Source organism: Microtus pennsylvanicus, chromosome 1 (genome assembly GCF_037038515.1).
Source record: "Microtus pennsylvanicus isolate mMicPen1 chromosome 1, mMicPen1.hap1, whole genome shotgun sequence".
Classification (NCBI taxonomy): Eukaryota; Metazoa; Chordata; class Mammalia; order Rodentia; family Cricetidae; genus Microtus; species Microtus pennsylvanicus.
The window spans coordinates 112,863,325-112,884,547 of NC_134579.1; the positions used below are offsets into that span (position 1 = coordinate 112,863,325).

The window sequence follows — 21,223 nt, forward strand, 5'->3', positions numbered from 1 at the left end:
TTCAGACTGCTGGACCTGCCTCCCAAGTGCCAGGAGCACTCACCACACCCAGCTGTCTTCTTTCTTTCTTTCTTTCTTTTTTTCGGTTTTTCGAGACAGGGTTTATCTGTGGCTTTGGAGCCTGTCCTGGAACTAGCTCTGTAGACCAGGCTGGTCTCGAACTCACAGAGATCCACCTTCCTTTGCCTCCCGAGTGCAGAGATTAAAGGCGTGCGCCACCATCGCCCGGCTGTTATTTTTCTTTAAGTCTTGAGAGCAGTCTTTAATTCACTTCAAGTTCACAGAACCCTTGCTGCCCAGCAAACCGGAATGCAGATAGTCAGAAAAAGGGACCGCTGACCCTTGAGACCAGCTCCAGGCAGTCTAGGACCGTGCCCTCCCATTCTTTCACCTCACTGCTGTTGAGGTTTCTTTCCTGTGGCTGAAAGTTGGCCACTGATCACAGCCCTGCTAGGCTGCCTTTCCTTGTAAATGCCCCAGGCGAAAGCAGGCAGTCAGCATTTTAGTAGGGAAGGGGTGGTGCCGATTTGAGAGCAGCTGCCTGCCAACCCAGATGCTCAGCCTGCTGGACAATTCTCCTTGAAATTGGCTTTTCTAATCTGTTTTATTTCAATTCAGCAAACATTGAACATGAAGGTGGGGCCCTGCCTCCCAGGGGTCAATGCCAGGGTTACATCTAATTCTTGTAGGTTATGGAGATGGGGGTCTTATCTTGTAACCTAGGTTGGCTTCAAACTTGCAATCCTCCTGCCTCAGCCTCACCATTGCTAGGATGAGGGTGTGTGCCACCACGCCAGGTTATTTAAGGACTGTAAACCACTATCCCCTCTGCCACATTGAACCCCACCTCAAAGGCTGTGAGAAGAAGAAGACAGATTCTTTGTTACCACCTTTACTCTGGCCTCCGTTTCGGGAAGCTGGGCTGACAAGCATGTTCAAGCACCAGACAGGTGATTTCTCATGCGGTTTCCCTCCCATCTGTGCCCCGCAGTGGGGCACCTGCCTGGCACACTCACGCTCTCCAGTTCAAGCCTCAATACTGCAGAAGCACAGCCTCTCTTAGGTCTGCGTGAGCCTGGGTTCTGGGCTGGAAAGGGAGCTGCCCCAGTCTGACGTCGGCCCGGGCCTCTGGGTAGGCTTCTGTGGCCTGCCATTGGCTTTACTTACTTCTGTCCCTCTTGTCCCTGCCTTTAGCCCTGTCCTCCCTGAACTCCCTCTCTCTTTCCCAATCATTCTCAGGCCACACCCTGGCCATTTCCCTCTCTTGCCAGCGTTTCTCTCGGCCCCTGTCAAGGTCCCGCTCCCTGGGCCTGGGGTCCCAGTGTCTGTCCCGGGATCGAGATCGCTCTCTCCTTTCTCTTTTCCCTTCTCTATGCGGCTCATTCTTGACAGCGGGCAAGTTGATGGGCTTTCGGAAAGGCCGATCCCGGCCCCCGAATCTCAGCTGCCCAGATTCCTTTTTCCCACCCAGCCCTCCACCCAGTCGCCGAGGGATCCAGCCACGGAGGGTGCGCTCTAGTTCATAGTCCACGAATATCTCGTGTTGGTCGATGACCAAGCCATCGGCATCGCGGTAGGCCTTCAGCAGGGCCCGCTCCTCCTTGTACTCGATGAAGGCGTAGCCCTTGGAAAAGCCGGTCACTAGATCCCGAACCAGCCGCAGCCGCCGGATGTCACCGTAGCGGGAGAAGACTTCCTTTAACTTTTCCTCTTTGGTCTGCAAGTTGAGTCGTGCCACAAACAGGGTAAGAAGGGGGTCTCCAGTAACGCCTTTGTTGGGTACGTAGCGGGCCAGCATGGCCCTCCACACAGCCCGGTCATGTGGGTCTTCATCTGTGCCGTCGATGCTGCCAGCTTTAAGTGGGTCATATTCCTTGGCAATGGGCACCCAGTCACTCATGTTCTAGAACAGGAACAGCAAGCGGATGTGAAGCACCTGTGCGTCTCCACGCTCACCACAGCTGTGGGAAGCAGTGCCATTCACCCGCCCCCACACTCTAAATAGGGCCTCCATTACAGCCCCAAGCTGACCCCAAACCCCTGATCGTCTTATCTCACCCTCCTGAGTGCTGGGATTACAGGCACATGCCACCAACTTCACTACCCATTGTGAGGGCAGTGGGCTTAGGACTAGGGCTTTCTTCTCGGCTCCCGAGAGGATGACCCATTCATTCTGCGCTTGAGAATAACTGCTGAGCCCCAGCTGTGGCTCACTTACCTGACACCTAATTCAGTCTCACTCGGACCCGATGCTGAAATCTGCTTACAACTGGGAGTCAGAAACACTGAAGGCAACTCCTTCCTACAGCATCTTTCCCTGTCCCTAAAATGGTACTTACACCTGACCATGATAATGTGCACACGTAGTTCCATCACTCAGGAGGCTGAGGCAGGAGGATTGCCATGAATCTGAGGCCAGTCTGGGCTACAGGTCTCAAAAAGCAAAGAGTTAGGGGCTGGAGAGGTGGCTTGGCAGTTGAGAGGGTTGGCTGCTCTTGCAGAGGACCCAGGTTTGGTTCCCAGCACCCACATGGGTGGCTCACAACTGTCTGTAATTTCAGTTCCAGATCTGAACCCCTCCTATGACCTCTGTGAACACCAGGCATGCATATGGTACACAAACATACATGCAGGCAAAACACCCATACATGTAAAAATAAGTTTTAAAACAAAACAACAATGAAAAATTGGGTGTAGTGGCACACACCTAGTCTCAACACTTAGGGAGTAGAGGCAAAAATACCAACATTACAGTCTTCTACAAGTTATAAAAAGAATAATACCAACTTATCACTCACAAACAACAAAACTGCCTCCCTGGTGTCCTTATCAGCACAGCCAGACAGGTCACCAGTGGGAAAGGGGCTTCCTGGGCTCTGGATCTAACCATTTGTTATCTTCTCCCTAATGCATGGAACTCCTTCAGGTGAAAGCCAGAAGAGAGCCCTAGCTCCATTACGACCATCCCTCCCCGCTCTGGTGTTCTCTATAGATTCCTTTGTACTGAGCCATGAATTCTCTCTCTCCCTCTTTCTCTCTTTCTTTTTTTAAGAGACAGGGTTTCTCTGTAGCTTTGGAGCCTGTCCTGGAACTCACTGTGTAGACCAGGCTGACCTCGAACTCACAGAGATCTGCCTGCCTCTGCTTGCTGAGTGCTGGGATTAAAGGCGAGCTTTACCACCGCTCAGCAGTTTCCTCTCTCCATCTTCTTCCTCAGGGAGCTGACAGTAATTTCAGCTTTCTGCCCTGTTTTTTTTTTTTTTTTTCCTTTTAAACTCAAACAAAACTATCCGGGAATTTAAAACGTGTGAGAGACGAGGTTTCACACAGTGCAGGCTATCTTTGGCCTTCCTTAACTTCTGATGCTCCTGCCGCACTACCTCTCCCCAATGTATGTGCCAGCACACTAAATTTAATGGGTACTGGAGATGGAACCCAGGGCTTCTCGCACGTTACACAACCACTCTGCCAAAGTCCCCCGCCCTTCACTGAGTTTTGGAGTGGTGTCTCTTATTTATAATTACTTATAGCATATATAAAGCTTCGAAGGTTATTTTGTTTTGTTTGCTGAGACAGGGTCTCCCTGTGTAGTCCTGGTGTCCTGAACTCACGATATACGCCAGGCTGGCTTCGGCTTCGAACTCCAAGAAAACTGCCTGCTTCTCAAAGGTTGGAATTAACGGCGAGTTTTTTGTTGTTTTGTTTTTTCAGAGATTAGGCAAGAGTGGTGGCGCAGGTCTGTAATCCCAGTACTGGAGAGACTGATGGGGGTTCAGAGCCATCCTTGATTACCTAATGAGTTGGAGGCCAGCCCGCGATTAATGAGCTCTCCATCTTTAATTTAAAAAAAAAAAAAGGAGCCGGGCGGTGGTGGCGCACGCCTTTAATCCCAGCACTCGGGAGGTAGAGGCAGGCGGATCTCTGTGAGTTCGAGACCAGCCTGGTCTACAAGAGCTAGTTACAGGACAGGCTCCAAAACCACAGAGAAACCCTGTTTCAAAAAACTAAAAAAAAAAAAAAAAAAAGGAGCCGGGCGATGGTGGCGCACGCCTTTAATCCCAGCACTCGGGAGGCAGAGGTAGGCGGATCTCTGTGAGTTCGAGACCAGCCTGGTCTACAGAGCTAGTTCCAGGACAGGCTCGAAAGCCACAGAGAAACCCTGTCTCGAAAAACAAAAAAACAAAAAAACAAAAAAAAAAAGGAGAAACCCTGTCTCGAAAAATAAAAAAAAAAAAAAAACGGGGGGGGGGGCAGGTCTCACCGGAGAGGGGAGGTCTCGGGCACTTCCCCCTGGAATACTCCAGCAGCTGCCAGGAAGGACCCGTTCCAGGCATGCGCAGTGGTGCTGAGGAAGCCAGGGCGGAAGTGCCAATAGGAAGCTGGTTCCCGGGTCGCCAGATTCGGGCTGGGCCCGGACGAGACCTGGAGGCTGACTCCTCCTGCTCCCCCGGGGCCCGACTTCCCACCCAACCCTTAGTCCCACTCCACCTCCCGGCCTCCGCCACTGCCAGGCTTCTACATGGCGTCGGCCATGCGCGGACGTGGCGCCCCGCCGGGCCTGCTGGCCACTCTTCTCCTCGCGTTGACCCTGTTCCCTCCGAGCTTCCACTCACCTCAGCAAGTCCTGGGTTCTCTCCGCGCCGAGACAGAGGCCGTTCCCAACGCCCGTTTACCAGCGACTGAGGACTTCTTACGCGGTCCTCCAGAGGAACTCTTTATTGGCTGCAGCAGATTCGCCACAGCCCTTGAGCTGGTTTCTTGGTTTTTTTTTTTTTTTTTTTTTTTTGTTTCAGAGACAGAGATTCAGTATATAGCTCTGGCTGTCCTAGAACTCACTCTGTAGACCTCGAACCCTGAGAAATCCGCCTACCTCTGAGTCCTGGGATTAAAGACATGGGTCCTTTACCTGTCTCTTGAATTACTTTAGATAGATAGATAGATAGATAGATAGATAGATAGATAGATAGATAGATAGATAGATAGATAGATAGTTTGATTGATTGCGGCCAGGTGATGGTGGCACACGCCTTTAACCCCAGCACTTGGGAGGCAGAGGCAGGCAGAGCTCTGTGAGTTCGAGGCCAGCCTGGTCTACAGAGTGAGTTCAAGGATAGCCAAGGCTACACACACACAAAAAGAAAACCTCCCTGGGGGCTGGAGAGATGGCTCAGTGGTTAAGAGCATTGCCTGCTCTTCCAAAGGTCCTGAGTTCAATTCCCGGCAACCACATGGTGGTTCACAACCATCTGGAATGAGGTCTGGTGCCCTCTTCTGGCCTACAGACATACACACAGACAGAATATTGTATACCTAATAAATAAATAAATATTTAAAAAAAAAAAAAGAAAACCTCCCTTTCTTGAAACAAACAATTCCGCCTCCCCCCCCCCCGCCGCAAAAAAAAAAAAACCCAAAATACAGAACAGTTCCTATTGATGCACGGAGTCTCAGAACAAGCGCTCCAGACTCCACTCTTCCTGCACAGCACCTGGATCCCTCTGCTAAGAGTCTAGGAAAGCTCCAGAACCCTGGCTGTTCTGCTTGAATGAACATGAGGTCTAGAACCCAGAAAAGCCACCCTGAAGGAGACACAGGAAAGAGCTGGTGTCTCAGGGACTTGGAGTGGGGGGCGGGGATCTGAACCAAACGCCCACTGCTGGTGGAACATTCCTATTTGCGGTGTCAGCCCCAAACATCTCCAGTTCCATTCTGGTCACATGTGACTACCCACTTAGCTGTATTTTCTGTCTCATCTTTTTTCTTGTTTTAACTCTCAAGGGAATAGTGGTTTTGAAAAAACGAGCAAAGTTACCGAGTTTCTGAAGGACAGTAGCCTATGTAGGGGTAGGGCAGAGGACAAGTTTGGGCTGGAAAAGAAAAGTACACAGCGAAGACATGGTGTGGACTTCTCAAGGGAGGGTCGCCTTAAAATCTGTGTGGTTTTGTTTCATTTTGTTTGTTTGTTTTTGAGAAAGGATCTTTCTGTATAGCCCTAGCCCCATATTTCCTGGAACTCACAGTATAGACCAGGCTGGGCTTGAACTCAGAGGTCTGCTTGGTCTTCTTCCCGAGTGCTGAGATTAAAGGTGTGTGTGCACCATTTTGCTGCGCTGTTTGTTACAAGAATGCTGTCTGTGTACTTTGTGGCCCTAGGATTTGAACCCAGGACCTTGCACATGCTAGGTATCTGCTGTTAATTTACACCCCAAGCCCTGTGTTTTGACTTTTTATTTTGGGAGAGGATCTCACTTAGTTGCCAAGGCTAGACTTGAACCCACTCTGTAGCCCAGAAAGGCCTTTAAGTTGGAATTCTCCTGGCTCAACCTGCCAAGTCCCTGAGGCTTCAAGTCTGGACCACCAAACCTTGTAATGCAAGCTTTCTTTGTTTATTCTTCTATGTCTATTTTTGATCCAGTTTTTATTGCGTTGGTACTAAATAATTGCATAGAGTTGAACAATCTCTTTTTTCATATATTTGGCAATGAAAATAGCTTTTGATTAAAATAGCACTGGTCAGCCAGGTGTGGTGGTGCACACCTTTAATCCCAGCACTCAGAAGGCAGAGACAGGTGAGTCTTTGAATTTGAGATCAGCCTGGTCTACAGAGTGAGTTCGAAGGCAGCCAGGGCTACATAGAGAAACCCTGTCTGGAAAAAACAAAAATAAATATTAAAATAAATTAACACTGGTTGAATAATTTCATCTCTGTAATGTGTGTCCTCAACAGTCTACAGTGATCTTCTAAAACATCCTTAATTCCCATTTTACAGTTGGGAAAACTGATCCCCTAAGTCAGGAGTAATGTGTTCTTACCTGACCTCAACACAGCCTGCAAGTGGCAAAGCCAAGGTTAGACCCCCGCTGTCTGGCTGTGCCATCAGTACATGTAGACAGACTTTTCTGTCCCGCCAGCCACTCCCCAAATAACCACACAGAGACTTCATATTAATTTTAAATGCTCGGCCAATAGGCTTGGTTTTTTGTTTGTTTGTTTTAGCTAGCTCCCATACCCTAAATTAGCCCGTGTCTATTACTCCATGTGCTTCTCGAGGCTTGTCTACCTTGTGGACGTACTTCCCATCCTGCTAGCTCTGCCCTTCTTCCCAGCATTCTCTCTGTCCCGAAAATCCCGCCTAGCCATTGGCCAATCAGCTTATTAACAATGAGAGCAGCTCATCTTCACAGCGTACAGGATTATCCCACAGCAAGTATGGGTTCCAAATATTGTTCTGCATAGTGGCTCACACCTGTAAGACCAACAACTTGAGGCAGGAGGATTGTCATGAGTTAGAACAGACTGTCTCAAGAGTGAATCCCAGACCAGCCAGAGGTTACAGAATGAGACTGTCTAAATAAAAAGAGAAGCACAAAGCAGCACTGAGCACCTCGAGGGCTTTCTGATGCAAACACTGATGTGGCGGTATTGGTGTTCCTGACTCAGTGAGTGGAGGATTTGCGATTTTCTGTTTACCTCTCCATTGTTTTTGGTGCTGGGGGAGGAGCACCCAGGGCTTTGGTGCTGGGGAGGAGCACCCAGGGCTTTGGTGCTGGGGAGGAGCACCCAGGGCTTTGGTGCTGGGGAGGAGCACCCAGGGCTTTGGTGCTGGGGAGGAGCACTCAGGGCTTTGGTACTGGGGGGAGGAGCACCCAGGGCTTTGGTGCTGGGGAGGAGCACCCAGGGCTTTGGTGCTGGGGAGGAGCACTCAGGGCTTTGGTACTGGGGGGAGGAGCACCCAGGGCTTTGGTGCTGGGGAGGAGCATCCAGGGCTTTGGTGCTGGGGAGGAGCATCCAGGGCTTTGGTGCTGGGGAGGAGCATCCAGGGCTTTGGTGCTGGGGAGGAGGATCCAGGGCTTTGGTGCTGAGGATTGGACCTAGGGCTCTGCACATTCACACAGGGTACTCTGTAATGCTCCCCCACCAGGCTAGCTTTACCTCCCCACAATCTGAATTTCTAAAAAGTTACTAGGAGCTTGGGAGATGGTCCAGTGGGTAAAAACGTTTGAAATCCCCAGAACCCTCAGAAAACCCTGATACTGTGGTGGTGTCCAACTCTGTAATTCCCATTCCCCTTTAGAGGGACAGGAGGCACACAAGAGAATCTGCTAAAGCTTGCTGGCTAGCTAACCTGACCTACACCACACAAAAACAAGAGCCCTGTCCTTTAAAAAAAATATATATATATATATATATATATATATCATTTTGTTTATTTTATTTTTTGGTTTTTCGAGACAGGGTTTCTCTGTGGCTTTGGAGCCTGTCCTGGAACTAGCTCTGTAGGCCAGGCTGGTCTCGAACTCACAGAGATCCGTCTGCCTCTGCCTCGTGAGTGCTGGGATTAAAGGCGTGCACCACCACCGCCCGGCTTATATTTATCATTTTATTTTATGTGCTTTCGCATGTTGCCTGCGATGTGTGTTATGTGCACTGTGTGCATGTCTGGCGCTGAAGGCAGTCAGGAAAAGGCATGAGGTCATTAGGAACTGGAGTTACACATGGTGCGGGTGCTGGGACTCAAACCTGGTCCTCTAGAAGAGCCATCGGTGCTCTTAACTGCTGAGCCATCTCTCTTTGGAGGCAGGGTTTCACTATGGAGCCCTGGCTTGAAGCACCATGTAAAGCCAAGCAGTCCACTGCTTGCCTCAGCCTCCTGAATGCTGGGGTTAAAGGTATGTATCACCACCGGGTAGTGGTGCCACACATGCCTTTAATCCCAGCACTCGGGAGGCAGAAGCAGGTGGATCTCTGTCAGTTTGAGGCCAGCCTGGGCTACAAGAGCTAGTTCCAGGACAGGAGAAATTCTGTCTCAAAAAACCAAAAATAAAAAAATTTAAAAAGTTATGTACCACCATACCAACCAAATCTTTGGTTTTGATATCAAAGGTATCAGTTCTCAATGGAGCACATTTGGGTACTTTGTTCTTGTTTTGTTTGGCTGGTTGGGTTTTGTTTTTTCAAGAAAGGGTTTCTCTGTGTAGCCCTGCTGTCCTGGAACTTGCTCTATAAACCAGGCTGGCCTCGAACTCACAATAGCATGCGCCACCACCGCTCATTTCACAATTGAGGAAGCTCCTAAGCTTTAACGGGAAAGAGAGGCTTACCTTTAAGGCAGGACCATGTTTAGAACAGACTGTATTGTTGCTCTCTAGTAATGCTCTCCCTCCCATCTCAAGGTCTGATGCCAGCACGAAGCCCCTTTCTTTGAACCGATCTCACTGAATGGCGCTGTGTGAGCTGTGTGTCAGCGTCTGAGGCAGACCGAGTGCTGCTCCTGTCTTTTCTTTTACTTAATTTTAATAACAGGAAGCTGATCTCCCTTCCCTGTCTGGGAACTCCTCGGTTGTGAGCATTTCCTGGAAATGTGTATTGTGGTTGTTTCTGTCGGCTTCTTTCCCTTTAGCAATCCGTTTCGCAAGGTTCATTCAGGGTACAGGGGAGTCGGCGCTCTCTGCATTTTCTCGCTCACAGGTACTGAGATATGACTGGGTAGCCAACAAGATAGTTAGCTGCCTTACTCCACCAACTGCTCGGCTTCCCAGCCCAACCGCTGCAGCTGCCTACTGTTTTTGCTACGCAATTAAAAAAAAAAAAAACTTCAATAGAGACCAGGATTTCCCCTCCCCGGGCATGCAAATTCGATAGCTGGAAAGCGCCAGTTTGCAAAGTGAAAAAGTTGTGAACTTTTTTTTAAACCCTCTTTCCGTTACCACCCTGGAAAGTCCGCCCCCGTCTCCGTGGAAACCAGGCTTCCACGCACCCGTCACCAAGGGCGGAGCTTCGTGCGGCTCCTCCCCCGCGGGCTACCAGGCCTGTGGTCAGCTCGCGCTGCTTCGCGCCGCGTTCTCGCTGCACTTCCCACGGTCCCTTCTCCGTGTCTCCTTCATCAGGCGCACGGCTGTGCAGCTGCGCGCGGTTTTCCGTGGTTCGGTGCTTCCCGCGACTCGGCGCATTCTTCCAGCCTGAATGAGGCGTGGACTCGGCCCAGAGCCAGTGGACGCGTAGGTGACAGCCGCCCCGGAGGTCGCCAGAGTCGAGGGCGTCATGGAGGAGCCTCCTGTGCGCGAGGAGGAGGATGGGGAGGACGACGAAGGCGCCCTGGCCAAGAGCCCCCTACAGCTGACCACTGACGACGTGTACGACATTTCCTATGTGGTCGGCCGCGAGCTGATGGCCCTGGGCAGTGACCCCCGCGTCACCCGGCTGCAGTTCAAGATCGTGCGTGTGATGGAGATGCTGGAAGCACTGGTGAACGAGAGTAGCCTGGTGGCCGAGGAACTGCGGATGGAGAGGGACAATCTCAGGCAGGAGGTGGAGAAGCTGCGGAGAGCTGGTGCGTCTGGAGGCCAGGTGAGCGAAACCCAAAATCAGTCTGGAAGTTTTCCCACAGTTAACATTTGTTGAGTACCTACTAAATGTCTGACCCTACAGTGTTCCGTGTCAGTAGACTACTGCTTCGGCTTTCAATTTACTTTAACCTTTATTTTTTATGTGTATGGGCAAACGTTTTGCCTTCAAGTTCTTCAGTGCGCCACATGCGTGCAGTGCCAGATCCGGGGCCAGAAGAGGGCGTTGAATCTCACACTATGGATTTATGGATGGTTGTGAACCACCTTGTGGGTGCTGGGAATCAAACCCAGATCCTCAGCAAGAGCAGCCAGGGCTCTTAACCGCTGAATTATTTCTCTAAATCCTGTTTTACTTACTTTTTAAAAAAAAAATATTAATATTGTGCGCACATGTGCCTCTGTGTCTGTGTGCACGTGCACGTGTACCTGTGTGTGTATATGTGTATGCGCTCAGGAAACAAGTTTGTAAAGTGATTTTCTCCTTCCACCATGCGGGTTCTGGGTATAAAACTCAGGTCCTCAAGCTTGGTGGAAAGCATCTGAGGATCTTTTTTTTTTTTTTTTTTTTTTTGGTTTTTCGAGACTGGGTTTCTCTGTGGCTTTGGAGCCTGTCCTGGAACTAGCTCTGTAGACCAGGCTGGTCTCGAACTCACAGAGATCCGCCTGCCTCTGCCTCCCGAGTGCTGGGATTAAAGGCGTGCGCCACCATCACCCGGCTTCTGAGGATCTCTTTAGCCCTGTCCACTCCACTGTATCTTTGACTTTAGCCCCAGCAATTGCTTCAAATGTTAGCACACTTCAGAATCCCTTTCTAAGAGTGATCTTGAAATCTTGAAAAGAGACAGTACCTGACCTGCCAGTAGTAGTAGCTCACACCTTTAATCCCAGCACACCAGCGAGGTAGACAGAGGAACCTGAGTTCAAGGCCAGCCTGGTTTATAGACCAAGTTCCAGGACAGTCAGGTCTACACAGAGAAACAGTCTAATTTTCTTTTTTCTTTTTTTGCTTTTCGAGACAGGGTTTCTCTGTAGCTTTTGTTTCTGTTCTGGAACTAGCTCTTGTAGACCAGGCTGGCCTCGAACTCACAGAGATCCGCCTGCCTCTGCCTCCCGAGTGCTGGGATTAAAGGCGTGCACCAACACCGCCCAGCAAAACAGTCTAATAAATAAATAAATAGCACTAAAGAGCAGACTTGTTAGTCTCTGTGGGTCAGAACAGGGATCTGAGAAGCTGGATGTGGGATGTGTTATCTTTTCTGTGGTTTAGGGTTGAAGTGTTGGGCACTGGAGGGGCCTGAATGTGCTGAGCAAGCATTGTGCTGCTGAGTGATTTGTATAGCCCATTTCTTACTTCATTAATTTTTGGTTACTAGATAAGGTCTCTCTTTTTTTCTTTTTCTTTTTTAAGCACTAAGTAGCCCTTTCTGGCCTGGAGCTTCGCGTGTAGACCGGAGCGGCTTCAGACTCACAGAGATCCTCCTTCCTAAGCATCCAGAGTTCAGAGGTGGCAAGCATGAGCTGCTATGCCCAGCTTAACAAAGGTTCTAAGAAAGGACTTCCTGTAACTTCACACACATACACTCACCCCCCCCCCCGTCTCCCCCTCCCTCTCTCTTACTCTCCCTCTCTCCCTCCCTCTTTCCCTCCCTGCCTCTGTCCCTCCCTCCTTACCTCCCTCTCTCTCTCTCCCTCTCTCTATGGGCACGTATTTCTTTCCTGTTCTATTTTTTCTTTTATTTCACTTACTATTTTCTTGTTTTGTATTATTTAAGGCAGAGTCTCACGCTGTAGCTCAGGCTGGTTTATTTTTTTTTTTTTTTTTTTTTTTTTTTTTTTTTTTTTGGTTTTTCGAGACAGGGTTTCTCTGTGGCTTTGGAGCCTGTCCTGGAACTAGCTCTGTAGACCAGGCTGGTCTCGAACTCACAGAGATCCGCCTGCCTCTGCCTCCCGAGTGCTGGGATTAAAGGCGTGCGCCACCATCGCCCGGCCTCAGGCTGGTTTAAAACTCGCCTCAGTCCTTCTGAGTGTTGGAAGCAAAGGTGTGAGCCACGCTGTAGCTCAGGCTGGTTTCGAACTCGCTTCAGTCCTTCTGAGTGTTGGAAGCAAAGGTGTGAGCCACCACTACTGGCTATTTCATTGTAGCTGCAGAGACTCTGCTTCCACATCCAGCCTGGGTGATGGCCAATAATCTCCATCGAAGCCTGGCCTTGGACATTCGAGAAAAGTTTAACTAGTTGATCTGCCTGGGTGGCTCTGCCATGTTCTTGGTATTTGGTGTATACAGTCTTGAGGCACAGGGAGATGGAGGAAGTTGCATTGTGGCCTGGGAACTGTAGTTTGCATGTGGCCCAGTGATTTCCCCCCATGGGGCAGAGGGGACAAATGTCACAGGCACCAGATGAGGTAGCATATTTTCTTCCTTAAATACAGTCTTTAGGCAGGGTGTGGGAAGAGTGGGGGTGGGGAGCCGGATGTGGTGATACATGCCTGTCACAGTAGCTGGGAGGCTAAGGCCAGATGGTTGAGAGCTTGAGGCCAGCCTGGGCTACATGGCAAGACCCTGCCTCCAGGAAGAAAAAAAGGAAGGAAAGAAAGAACATTTTCAAAAAAAATGTTCACTGACAACACAGTTTATTAAAACATCCTGTTCTTTTTTTATTACTTTTTTATGTGGTCATTACATGTAACGTGAAACCCTTTGCCATCTTTACTTTATTTCTGAGACAGAGTTTTGCTGTGGCCTGGAACTCCCCATGTAGACCTCAAACTGGTCTCGAAGTCACAGAAATCGGCCTCTGCCTCTCCAGTGCGGGATTGATTTACTTAAAAATGATTTTTCAGATTTATTATTATGTGTGCCTGTCAGATCCCCTGGAACTGGGGTTATTTACGGTTGTGAGCCATTATGTGGGTGCTGGGAACCTAACCCAGGTCCCCTACAAGAGGCATCTCTCCAACTGCTGGGTGTAAGGGTGTGGACCACCACACCTGTCTACTTTTTTTTTTTTTTTCGTTTTTTCGAGACAGGGTTTCTCTGTGGTTTTGGAGCCTGTCCTGGAACTAGCTCTTGTAGACCAGGCTGGGCTCGAACTCACAGAGATCCGCCTGCCTCTGCCTCCCAAGTGTTGGGATTAAAGGTGTGCACCACCACTGTGTGGTATACCTGGGGTTTTTGCTTGTTTGTTTTCCTTTCTCCTCTAGGTAGGCTAGTGATTTACGCTGAGCACACCATTCTCCTAATCCCCCCTCTCCCATTTTGGTTTTTTGTTGTTGTTGTTGTTTTTGTTTTTTTGTTTGTTTGTTTTTAGGTAAGGTCTCTTTGTGTAGCCCTGGCTGTCCTAGAACTCACTTTGTAGACCAGACTGGTCTTGAACTCACAGAGACCTGCCAGCCTCTGCTTCCCAAGTGCTAGGATTAAAGGTTTATGCCACCACCCATGCCTTGTTTTTTTATTCTTTGGATTCAGGACGGATAAAACATTTCCCTAGCATCCTTCAGCCACCCAGGGAGTGGAAAGCCCTGAGTCAGCATTCTGTTTAAACAAGCAAGCAAAAAGAATATGAGGAATGTCTTTGTTTTTAATGACCTTGGGAAATGTCCACCACCCTGTTATCAGTGGTGAGAGTCCTGAACAGTCCTGCTGCTGCGCTACTGAGGAAGTCTGTGAACAGAGCCGTGAGCTTTTTATCTTCTCCAGTGGCTATGGAATGTAGGCCTTGAGACGGGGCGCACAGCCCCAGTGTGTCGCGTCCCGTGGGAGTCATGTGGCTCTTCATATTACGTAACACATATATCTTGTGACTATTTTGATTTAATATATTTTCATGGGTGTTTTTTGGTGCTCGGGATGGAACCCTGGCTTCACACACGTGAGGTGGGTGTTTGCCTCTCAGTACCTTCTTCTTTTGTAATACATTTATATTTCATGTGTATGGGGGTTTTGCGTGTGTGTGTATGTGCACCACGTGTGTAGGTCTAATACCTTTGGAGGACAGCAGAGGGTGTTGGATCCTCTGGAACTGGGGTTAAAGGTTGTGAGCAGCCTCAGAGGTACCCAGTTGGGGTCCTCTGCACGGCAGCAATTACACTTAGCTGGGGTTCCATCTCATCAGCCCTGCACCTGTTCTCAGTGACACACTTCATGGCTTCTTGTTATCTCTCATTCTGATACTCAAGTCCTTCTCAGTCTGAGCAGGAGTAGGACCTTCAGCCGGGCAGTGGTGGCGCACACCTTTAATCTAGCACTTTAATCCCAGGAGGCAGAGGCAGGCCGATCTCTGTGAGTTCGAGGCCAGCCTGGTCTACAAAGGGAGTTCCAGGGCAGGCTCCAAAACCACAGAGAAACCCTGTCTCGAAAAACCAAAAAAAAAAAAAAAAAAGGAGTAGGACCTTCAAACTTTCTTTTCATTCATCTGCCTTCCTCCGCTCAGAGCTGACCTTTCCCTTCATGGGTGGGTGTGGCCCACTATGGTGACTCACTCAGTTGGTCTGTCATCTTTCAGGTGAACTTGGGACCGGACAAAATGGTGGTGGATCTGACCGACCCCAACCGGCCCCGCTTCACCCTGCAGGAGCTGAGGGACGTGCTACAGGAGCGCAACAAGCTCAAGTCGCAGCTGCTGCTGGTGCAGGAGGAGCTGCAGTGTTACAGGAGGTGGGTTCCCCGCAGCGGCCTCGATGACTCGCTGGCTCCTGGTGCTCTCATCCAGTTTACTGAACATGCACACGTGCCAGGCACCAAGTGCACAGCTGCGCAGTACTGGACAGGGCTGCCCCTGGTAGCAAAAGGTCCTCGATATTTTAATAGGGAAGCCATGACCAAGTGAAGTCCAGGCAAGCTGCCAGGTGGTGGTGGCAGTGGCACAAGTCTTTAATCCCAGCACTGAAGGGGCGGAGGCAGGCGGATCTCTGTGCGTTAAAAGCCAGCCTAGTCTGCATTGTGAGACCTTGTCTCAATGCCCAACAACAAATACCTTATTCTGTTTATTTTTGGTGTCAGGGATGGAACCCGAGGCCTGCTGTGTCCTAAGCATGTGCTGTGCCACTGACCTAAAACCCCAGAAAAGAGATCCGCAGTACAACTGTTTACTCATCCCTGCTCTCCCACTTTCCTAGTGGCCTGCTTCCACCCAGAGAAGCTCCGAGAGGAGGAAGAGAGAAAGATGCTGTGGTTACCATGGGCAACAGTGAGAAGGAAGAAAGGACCATCATGAAGAAGCTGTGAGTCACCTGGCTGCTCCCATGACCACTAGCTCATGATGATGAGATGCTGTGGAATGGGGGGAGGCTGGCCAGGCCCGGGATGGGAGGTTCTCCTCTGCTGCAGCCCGGAGGAAAGTCCCATGCCACTTAGTTATAACTGTACCAGTGCTAGGAGGAAGTTTAAGCTTGGGACACATCTTGGCAAGTGTGTGCAAGAGCCTTCCCATGGATGACAGTCTCTCTGACTCAAGTACTTTGAACCATTATGTTATTAATAGCGTTAAAATTATTCATAGGGTCACTTTCCAAGATTTCACCTAGCCATGGACACCCAGGATCCAAAAATATTTAATGGACTATTCTAGAAATGGTTGAGTTTTCAGGAGGGTATGGTGGTGCACGCCTTTAATCTCAGCACTCAGGAGGCAGAGGCAGGCGGATCTCTGTGAGTTTGAGGACAGCCTGGTCTACAAAGTGAGTTCCAGGACAGCTTAGGACTTTATACAAAGAAATCCTTTGTCAAGGAAAAAAAAAAGAGAGAGAGAGAATGAGAAAAAGAAAGAGTGAGTTTGCCAGTTTCCGGTTGTATGCTGTTCTAAGAAGTGTGGTAAAATATTCTGTTTCCCACCATGTCCAGTCTAGGGTATGAACTGTCTGGCCAGATTTTTGAAGCCAGGCTGTCCACACCCTCTGCCTGGCTATCGTGTAGTGATCAGGGGTCAGGGGTGGCTAGTGAACCTCCTGTCAACAGTGGCTTCAAGGCAGGAGAGTCTTCTGCTGGCAGCTTGGCATGCCAAAGAGAAGCTATCTAGAAGGGATTTCTCATAAATAAAGAGGGAAGTTGGGGCTGCAGCGATGGCTGGCAGGTAAGAGCACTGGCTGCTCTTCCGCTCTGACAGGGTTTCTGTGCTGCCATGAAATACTGAGCAAAGCAGTGTAGGGAGGGGGCTGGCGAGATGGCTCAGCGGTTAAGAGCATCCTGAGTTCAATTCCCAGCAACCACATGGTGGCTCACAACCATCTGTAATGAGATCTGGCGCCCTCTTCTGGCCTGCGGCATATATGCAGACAGAATATTGTATACATAATAAATAAATAAATATTTAAAATGTGGGGACAGTTCACCATCAGAAGCCAGTAGGGCATTGTCGTGCGTCACCAGCTCTTCCTGGGAAGACGAAACCCACAGCGACTCACTCTGGATAGGGAACCCCTGACAGACACCAGCAGAGTCCATCTTGGTGAACCATGAGTTTTACTGAGGCTACCTGCAGGACTCTGGGTAAGAGGTTACTTAGAGGAGCAGAAATGACTCAAGGACAGCTGCATTACCAAAGTTCACCCCAGCATGGGTGACAGCGCATGCAGCTGGGAACCAGGAGCCCCTGCAGGCTGCTGAGCAGCGTATAGAGTCCTTTCTGGGGCCTCAGTTGGTCTAAACCTCTTCCAGGCAGCTCAGTCTGTGTCTGTCTCTCCAGGCAGATGGGCTGGTCCAAGTCTCCTTTGCAGCTCTGTTCATTTAGTCTTGGAGGGACTCTCAGCTTTTATTGCTTACTCTGGCAGGGAGGGGCCTAGTGAATCTGGTCAGTTTCAGGGACTTCCTAAAGCTCCTTTTAGATGTTTTCCTTCCTGCTTAAGGAGCTGCCCTGCGGGGCTGGAGAGATGGCTCAGAGGGTAAGAGCATTGCCTGCTCTTCCAAAGGTCCTGAGTTCAATTCCCACCAACCACATGGCTCACAAACATCTGTAATGGGGTCTGGTGCCTTCTTCTGGCCTGCAGGCATACACACAGAATATTGTATACATAATAAATAAATATTAAAAAAAAAAAGGAGCTGCCCGGCATGATGGAACCTGGAACTCACACAGGGCAGGGACCTGGAGGCAGGAGGCCCTGGAAGGGTGCTGCTTACTGGTTTGCTCCTCATGGCTTGCTCAGCCTGCTTTTCTCATAAAACCCAGAACCACCAGCCCAGAGATAGCACCACCCACAGTGGCTGGACTTTCCCACATCAATAACTAGTTAAGAAAATGTCATATAGGCTTGCCTTAATGAGCCCGTTTCTCAATAGAATTCCCTTCTCAAATAACACTAGTAGGTTTTGTCAAGTTGACAGAAAACTTAGCACACAGGGAGTATGTTTAACCAGCAGATTCCCTGAGTGTGCCGTCACAAGCCCTGTGTGTACTATAGAGACCCTGGAGATTCTGATTCAGTAGCAGAATCCTCCAGCTTTCAGATGTTGACACCGATTTCTTCCTCTTGTCTAATGGCAGTGGCTAGTGTCCCAAGCTCTGCCTCCTCAGATCGCCACTTGTGTAAATTCCTCTGGAGCCTAGATTTCCTAACATGTATGTAACCTGAGGACAATAGAACCCACTTCCTTCTATCACAGGGTAATAAGTGGTGGCTCACTATTTTCTGATACTTTTTTACATACATTCCTAAAACAAATTCCTTCCCCACCCCCCCTTTTTTTGGTTTGAGATAGACTTCCTTTGTGTAACAACCCTGGCTGTCCCAGGAACTCGTAGACCAGGCTGGCCTCAAACTCACAGATACCCACCTGCCTCTGCCTCCTGAGTGCTGGGACTAAACGTGTGTGCCCCCACCACCTGGCTACTGCTTTTTCTTTTAGAAAGATTTATTTATCTTTATGTTATGTCTATTGGCGTTTTTTCTGCCTAATGTGCATTTAGTGCCAGTGCCCTCAAAGGCCAGAAGAATACATCGGATTTCCTGGAACTGGAGTTACCACTGAACCATCTCTCTAGCCCCTTTTATAATTTTTTTGAATGATGTGCATGTACATGCGTCTACATGCAAATGTGCTCTCTTGCAGCTAAGCCATCTTTCTAACCCCTGGTTTTTCTTCCTCAGCACCATGGTCTTGAGACATGATCTTACTGGCATTCACTATGCAGACCTGGATGATCTTGAACTCACAGACATCTGTCTGCCTACTCAGGAGTGTGTCCGGAGTGCTGGAATAAAGATGACGTGCATCACCATGTTTTGTTTTTAATAGTAACTTTTTAAAATTAGAATATATCCTTTCACCCTTCCCATGTGCCCCTCCTCTCAAATTCATGGCCTCTATTTGTTTTTTTGAGAGTCAGAATTTGTTTGTCAAACAGTCCTGGCTGTCCTGGAACTCACTTGGTAGACCAGGCTGGCCTAGACTCACATAGAGCTGCCTGTCTCTGCCTCCCACGTGTTGGGCTTAGAGGCGTGTGCCACTACCGCCCAGTTTTGTTTTTTTTAATTTTTTTTACCCTTTTTTTTTTTAATTATTTGGTTTTTTTGAGACAGGGTTTCTCTGTAGCCTTGGAGCCTGTTTCCTGTGGAACTCTTTTTTTTTTTTTTTTTTTTTTTTGGTTTTTTCAAGACAGGGTTTCTCTGTGGCTTTGGAGCCTGTCCTGGAACTAGCTCTGTAGACCAGGCTGGTCTCGAACTCACAGAGATCCGCCTGCCTCTGCCTCCCGAGTGCTGGGATTAAAGGCGTGCCCATGCCATTATCAGTTTAATCACACACTCTACCACTGACCTCTATTCCCAGCCCTTGTGTTTTGAGACAGAATCTCACTAACAGTTGCCCAGGTTGGCCTTGCATTACTGATCCTCCTGCCTCCACTCCCCAAGTGCTGAGATTACAAATGTGTGTCCCTAACAGTACACCGAGGCTGAGGTCCCATGCTTCCTTCATGCAGGGGGAACACAAGGAGCTCTAAGACCAAGCGAGCCCTGCTGTGCTGTCTGGGGAAGTGCGGCTGTTTCTCCCTTTTCTGTATATCTTGGTCTAAATGAAGCCAGAAACCACTAGTTTCTTTCAGCCTCCCCTCTGGGAATTCTTCAAGCCAAGTCACTGGCATTCAAGCCAAATAAGGCAAACGTAAAATGTTGCAGGTTCACATCAGATAAGCACACTAAACTGCTGAAGGAACCAGGGGACAGGTGACTTTTTGAGTAAGTAGTCAGGCTAAGGAGGATTTTTATCTTTGTCTTGCACTAATGAGGAGCCAGGAAGGGATCTGCCCCTGTGTGAGTGAACCAGGACTAGCAGTGGAGTGGGTGTGTGTGGGGGGCGCACCTGTGTGGCTCAGGTGCGGGGGGGGGGGGGGGCGCACCTGTGTGGCTCAGGTGGGGGGGGCGCGCACCTGTGTGGCTCAGATGCTTTCAGTCTTTGGTTACCTTGAGGCAAACCTGTCTGTGTAGCCCTGATTGTCCTCAAAGCACTCTGTAGACCAGGCTGGCCCCCTGCCTCTGCCACCATCAAGATGATGTTTTGTAGATCCATCCAATTGTCTGCAAATTTCATGATGTCTTTTTTTTTTCTGCTGTATAGTACACCATTGTATAAATGTACCACTTTTTCCTTATCCGTTCCTTGGTCAAGGGGCATTTAGGTTGTCACAAATTTACTTTTAATTACATTTACTAATTGGTTGTTTATGGGTGCTCATTCCACAGCAGCTATGTGCAGTTCAGGCAGCTAGTTACAGTCAGTTCTCCTCTTCCACAGTGTGGGTTCCGGGGATCAAGCTCAGGCTGTCAGGCTTGGGTTAAGTGCCTTTACCCCTGTAACATCACACAGGCCCGAATGAATGGCGTCATCAGCTTGTTCTCCCTTCCTTTCCCCTTCCATTCAGGTTCTCTTTCCGGTCAGGGAAGCATACCTAGACTGAAGGCCGTGGCCACGTTGGTGACCCTCTGACTGGAGAAGACAAGTAAGATGTCTTCTGGAACCATTTCTCTGTGCCATGCTTGTGCTCTGGGCTTGCACACTCGTTTCCCCCTCAGAGCAGTCAAAGGAAGATGTTCTCATGCGTCCCAGGGACAGCTGGACAGTCAGCAATACCAGGACTCCAAAGGAACACATGGCCACATCCTGCCTCCACACATGGAGAGGCCTCTGGCCTATAGCCTGTTCCAGCGTCAGCGAGAATCTGGTGATTAACGTGGCAGAGAGAGACAAAAATGTGGGAAAATATGGAACTGACATCACTGATATTTGGTGAATACTTTTTTCTCATGCAACTTAATATGACTTTTGTATTAAAAGTAAAATGGCCTTTATACTTTCTATTGCTGTTTCAGAGTGGTCTCTTAAGAGTTAAGATGGTGCTTACGCCTGTGGGCATGCAGCTCAGTATGGAACCCCGTGAGGTGTCAGCCAGGGAGGCTGTCTCTGCAGCCTGAAGGAAATGCCGGAGCTCTGACTCAAAGGGGACTCAAGGCTTCTGAGCTCTAGTAGTGCAAAGTGCTTCTCATTTTATTATATCAGGTGTCAGATCCCCCGGAACTGGAGGTACAGACAGCTGTGAGCTACCATGTGGGTGCTGGGAATTGAACCTGGATCCTCGGGAAGAGTAGTCAGTGCTCTTAAGGACTGAGCCACCTTTCCAGTCGCTAGAGGTTAACTTTATTTATTTATTTATTTTTTGGATTTTCGAGACAGGGTTTCTCTGTGGCTTTGGAGCCTGTCCTGGAACTAGCTCTGTAGACCAGGCTGGTCTCGAACTCACAGAGATCCGCCTGCCTCTGCCTCCCGAGTGCTGGGATTAAAGGCGTGTGCCACCACCGCCCGGCTTAGAGGTTAACTTTAGAGAGTAGGTTCTGGACTTCCACCTTGTTGAGGTGGGGGTCTCCCTTTTTTTTCTAATTTTCCATGTAT

At 49.3% G+C, this 21,223-nt stretch overlaps 2 protein-coding genes across 4 annotated transcripts; one reads left to right on the top strand and one right to left on the bottom strand.

The window, feature by feature from the left end:
• Positions 1-876: 876 nt before the first annotated feature.
• Snrnp35 (small nuclear ribonucleoprotein U11/U12 subunit 35) lies at positions 877-9,497 on the bottom strand. 3 transcript variants are annotated; one of them, XM_075978835.1, is made up of 2 exons: positions 9,103-9,497; positions 877-1,903 (listed from the first exon to the last, which is right to left on the bottom strand). In XM_075978835.1, exons 1-2 carry the CDS (start codon positions 9,166-9,168, stop codon positions 1,160-1,162), a joined length of 810 nt encoding a protein of 269 aa, XP_075834950.1. In that variant the 5' UTR covers positions 9,169-9,497; the 3' UTR covers positions 877-1,159. The 3 variants fall into 3 exon arrangements, with proteins under 3 accessions (XP_075834950.1, XP_075834955.1, XP_075834960.1); XM_075978840.1 differs by lacking the exon at positions 9,103-9,497 and adding an exon at positions 4,614-5,255; XM_075978845.1 differs by lacking the exon at positions 9,103-9,497 and adding an exon at positions 4,262-4,589.
• Positions 9,498-9,773: 276 nt separating this feature from the next.
• On the top strand, positions 9,774-20,632 carry Rilpl2 (Rab interacting lysosomal protein like 2). Its single transcript, XM_075978854.1, has 4 exons — positions 9,774-10,348; positions 14,850-15,001; positions 15,463-15,567; positions 20,199-20,632. Exons 1-4 carry the CDS (start codon positions 10,043-10,045, stop codon positions 20,227-20,229), a joined length of 594 nt encoding a protein of 197 aa, XP_075834969.1. The 5' UTR covers positions 9,774-10,042; the 3' UTR covers positions 20,230-20,632.
• The last annotated feature ends 591 nt before the right edge of the window (positions 20,633-21,223 follow it).